Raw genomic sequence first — 4,791 nt, 5'->3', positions numbered from 1 at the left:
CCTCCCTTGTGTTAACATACAATAAATCCTTAGTTAACAATAAATTAATCAATCTGTTAAATGTGGGTTTGTAAAATACAAATAAACTTATTAATAGGGAACTTGTCTTGGATCAAAATTTGCACCAAAAAAAAAAAAAACTGATGCTTATATTTTAGCTACTCTTTCTTAAGACTTATTTTGGATGACCAGATGTTTATGTAAAATTTTTTATTTAATTTACATACTCAATGTTTTTCATCATTTACTGAAGTCATTGTGAATAACAACTATATTCGTATTTAATTTCCAGATTAATTGATTGAAAACAATTTTCTAGAATCTTCAGCTTCTTTTGTCAATTTTTTTTTTAATCAACTCAACTAATCTTTTTTTTTTGTGATTTATGGGCCTAATATTTAATTATTTTAAAAGACTGTATTTTGTTCTGTAAATAGAATAAGACAGAATAATAAAAATAAGATATTAAAGACAAAGACATAAAAATTAATGTTCTTATATTTTGTTTTATCCTAAATTAAAATAAATTATAAAAGTTTAATTTATTCTTATTTTTTTATACAAAAAAAAAAATATATAATTATAAAAAATTTGATAAAAATAATAAAAAATTAAAAAATAAATGGTATGTTTTATTAATATCTTAATATTTTTGTCTATATTTTATCAATTAAATATAATTTTATGTTTTTATGTAAGTGTTTCGTATCTATAAATAAAGGCCGAAAAAAAAGTTAGAGAGTTTAATTCAGTGCCCAAAGTGAGTAAAATTGCGGCGATAATGTAACCAAAAACGTGGTGCCAAAATATTGCATCAAAACACAAGCTTAAGTCAATTAGACATTGCGACCAGCTTTTTATTGATGTGTGATATCTGTTTGCATGAGGTATTCTTAAATTTTATTGTATTTCAAATTTAAGAAAAAGTGATTATTTTTTAAAAATATAAAAAAAATTAAATTAACGGCTTGTTTAGTCTATAAACCGACTTGTTTAATCTATTATTTTTTCAGATTAATCATATTAAATTTATCTAATTTAAAATTTAAAAATATTTAAATTTTTAAACAAAGATATGTCTATTTAAACGGATAATCGAATTGGTTGGATAAATTTAACCTATTTTGATGCCCAAAAGTGACAGATATCCCAGGAGGATTCCGTCCCTAAAAATATGAACTTCTTTAATTAATCTAAAAACAAGCATCTTTCAATAATAATGTCATTATTCAGACAAGGAAAGAGAAGGGCTTGCATTGGTGGTCCAATTTAAATCCCTTTGATTATTGGACAATAATCAATAATTTGTTTTCATAAATCATAACACATAGTTTTACACGTTGGCCTACATTGGTCAACACACTCCCAAGCCATACGCTAGCTAATGGAGATTCTTTTATTTTATTTTTTTATTTTGGGTCATAATGTGTGTCCTTTGCGTTGATATTTTTTTTTATAAGATAGAGTATCAATATAAAAAAAAAATCTAACTTTAGTGCAAATACCGATTTTCGTCTACCTTTCTGCCAAATGGATCAATCACTTGTTATTTGCCTTTAAAATTTTTAAAACTTCTTATTCAATTCATGCATGGGAAAAAATCATGGTTCTGAAAACCGGACCGGACCGGCCGGTTCAACCGGAAAAACCGAGAATCGGTCAGTTAACCGGTCCGGGTGAGCTCAAAAACCGGCCAGCAAAAAACCGGTAAAAAATCGGTTGAACCGGCCGGTTAACCGGTAAACCAGTCGAACCGGCCAATTTTTTAACGGTTTTTTAACGGTTTTTTATTAAATTAATATATTTAAAATTATTTTTAGGTTTTTTAATAATTTTATTTAATATTTAATTAAACCGGTTGAACCCCAATTGAACCCCGGTCGAACCATTAAACCATTGAACCAGTAACCTCACCGGTTCATTGACCGGTCCGATTCTCGCAACCTTGGAAAAAATAAAAATTGAGTACCATATATTTCAATAAAATTACATTAATAATATTAACAAATATCCTTATAAATACTGGTTAGTCAGATCACAATGAAACAAAAAATTTGATTATTAGGAATGTAGTTAATCAATATTTTAAGGTATTGGAAAAAATTCTTAGCAAAAAAAGATCCTAAAAATGATTAAAAAAGCATTATACAAATATTGGATAAAATAAAAAATTCGTGATTTTTTTATCTATTCTTAATGCATTGAATGTATAATGGATTGAAAACATAGGAGTGTTGATTATTATAATCCTTTTGGGTACCTTATTGGTCAACACAACTTCTCTATAAATAGGACAACGTTACGTTCTTACATTAGATTCAAACACAACACAGAAAGCACAATAACAATTCAAAACATTTTGGGGTTGGACTTGTGTGTCCAATTTCGGCTGCAACTAACTGATGATGGCATCATCATCTCAAGTTATAGCAGATACCAACAATAATAATAATGTCACGTTTTGGCAACGGTTTGTTGCTAAGATGGTTGGTGTGATGTTGCAGCTGAAGAAACCGGCACAAGATGATCCTAGAAGGCTTATTCATTCTTTCAAAGTTGCACTTTCCATCACCACAGTTTCTGCATTTTACTTTGTTAAATCTCTTTTCGTTTGTTTTGATAAAAATCCCATGTGGATAATTATAACCGTCATCCTTGTCTCAGAATTTTCCGTAGGCAAGTTCATTTAACTAAACTTGTTCATTTAACAAATGAGTTTAATTTTGATACACTAATATAAAACATTTTATACAATGGTGTAATCACATTCGTTCTTTTAGATGATTATTCACGCAATTAATATAAAATATAGTTATTTTTGCTGATATGATATTAAATGTACGTGCAAAATTATTTTATACAAAAAGAATGAGAGTGTATCAAAATTAAATTCTTATTCTTAATTTATTTGACTAAGTGTTACATTGCGTGACACATGCAGGGGCAACACTTGCTAAATGTTTCAATAGAGGTTTAGCAACAGTTTTGGCTAGTGCTCTAGGACTTGGATGTTATTACTTGGTTGATTCAATAATGGGAGGACATATTGTGGGGTCAGTATTTCTTGGAACCCTAATTTTTGTCATAGGTAAGATATATATAAAAAATTTGCCTGTTCAATTGAATATTATTATAGTACGTGAATAAAGTATTAATTATTAAAATTGTTTGGCTAATGTGAAATTTGAATAAATGAATGCAGTTGCGACAATGACATATATGCGATTTGTACCTCAAATCAAAGCAAAATATGATTACGGGTTCTTAGTGTTTATCTTGACATTCTGCATAGTATCTCTACCTAGCTATCGAGACGAAGATTTATTAGACATAGCAAAGAGACGAGTAATCACAATTTTCACAGGTGTTTTAATGTGGATATTGGTTTCCATTATTGTGTACCCCATATGGGCAGGTGAAGATCTTCACAACTTAGTATCAAAGAATCTTCAAAAACTAGGAGACTCTATTCAAGGTACTTATTAGTATATATATATAATGTTTTAGTATTTCAAATGTATGTTCAGTGACTTTAGCTATTGATCTTAATTATGCTTAGATTAAATCTAATTGAGATTAATGACTAAATTAGTACAACATATAAAATATTAAAACACTTGAAATATTTTAATTTCTATATATATAGTATTATCCAATTTTAAGTAAAGTTATTTTAATATTATATGTTGTGTATGATATGAAATAGATGGCCTGTTTTAATTTGTAATGAAATGCAAATATATACTGCAGGTTTTGGAGATGAATGTTTTGGAACATCAGAGGGCAAGGGATCCAATAAGTTAAACCTTCAAGCATATAAAAGTGTTCTCAATTCAAAACAAATTGAAGAAAGCTTGGTAAGGATATTGGAGAATTAATCAATTATATCTTTTCATCAACTTTATAAAAATTGAGTCAGTTGCCAAATCAATAAAGTTAGAGGTTTAAAATATTTTTAATAAAAAATATTTTTTTATATCGTTAATCACAAAAAGAGAATATTTTGAAGGCGAATTTTGCAAGGTGGGAACCGTGCCATGGTCCTTTCAGATATGGTCATCCTTGGAAACAATATTTGAAGATTGGAATCTTATTAAGGCAATGTGCCTGCCTCCTTGATTCTCTTACTGGCTTCCTTGATTCTACCAAGGTACTAATTGGATTCTCATTTAATTTTATTAAATTATAATAAACTTAATCTTCAAATAACGTTGGTTGACCTTTTATACAGACCCCATCAGAAATAAAAAACAAAGTGCAAGAGACATGCATCCAAATAAGCAAAGAAACAGGAAAATCTCTGAAGGAGTTATCAGTGTCAATCCAAAAAACGATTCCACCTTGTGCTGCAAACCCTAGCATTGAGAAATCTAAGATTGTTGCAATGAACCTCAAGTCCATTTTGAAATCAGGGTTATGGGAAGGGACCAATCTGTTTGAGGATATTCCTATTATGACTGTCACTTATTTGCTACTTGATGTGGTTTCTTGCACCGAGAAAATCGCTGAGTCAGTACATGAATTATCAGTGCAAGCAAAATTCAAGAACAAAGACAGCAAAGTTGCACCAAATTACCCAAATTCTCCTCCTCATGATCTTGGAGTTCATCATGTTATTACAATCAACTAGCCTCTCCTGTAGCAATTAATCGATCAGTTAATATGGAACTTGTGTTGGGTCAAAATTTGATAAGAACTATATATATTGTATTTCCAGATTAATTAAATGATAACAATTTTCCAGAATCTGCAGCTTCTTTTTTGTTTTTTTTTTTTGTTAACTCATTTGAT

General features: G+C 28.9%; 1 protein-coding gene across 1 annotated transcript; it reads left to right on the top strand.

The window, feature by feature from the left end:
• Positions 1-2,376: 2,376 nt before the first annotated feature.
• On the top strand, positions 2,377-4,673 carry LOC130943504 (aluminum-activated malate transporter 2-like). The gene is made up of 6 exons (XM_057871409.1): positions 2,377-2,676; positions 2,942-3,088; positions 3,203-3,475; positions 3,751-3,857; positions 4,010-4,150; positions 4,232-4,673. Exons 1-6 carry the CDS (start codon positions 2,403-2,405, stop codon positions 4,628-4,630), a joined length of 1,341 nt encoding a protein of 446 aa, XP_057727392.1. The 5' UTR covers positions 2,377-2,402; the 3' UTR covers positions 4,631-4,673.
• The last annotated feature ends 118 nt before the right edge of the window (positions 4,674-4,791 follow it).

The sequence above is a fragment of the Arachis stenosperma genome, chromosome 8 (genome assembly GCF_014773155.1).
Source record: "Arachis stenosperma cultivar V10309 chromosome 8, arast.V10309.gnm1.PFL2, whole genome shotgun sequence".
Classification (NCBI taxonomy): Eukaryota; Viridiplantae; Streptophyta; class Magnoliopsida; order Fabales; family Fabaceae; genus Arachis; species Arachis stenosperma.
Note: the sequence above shows the minus strand (reverse complement) of the source record. Positions and strands in the feature narration are given on the sequence as shown.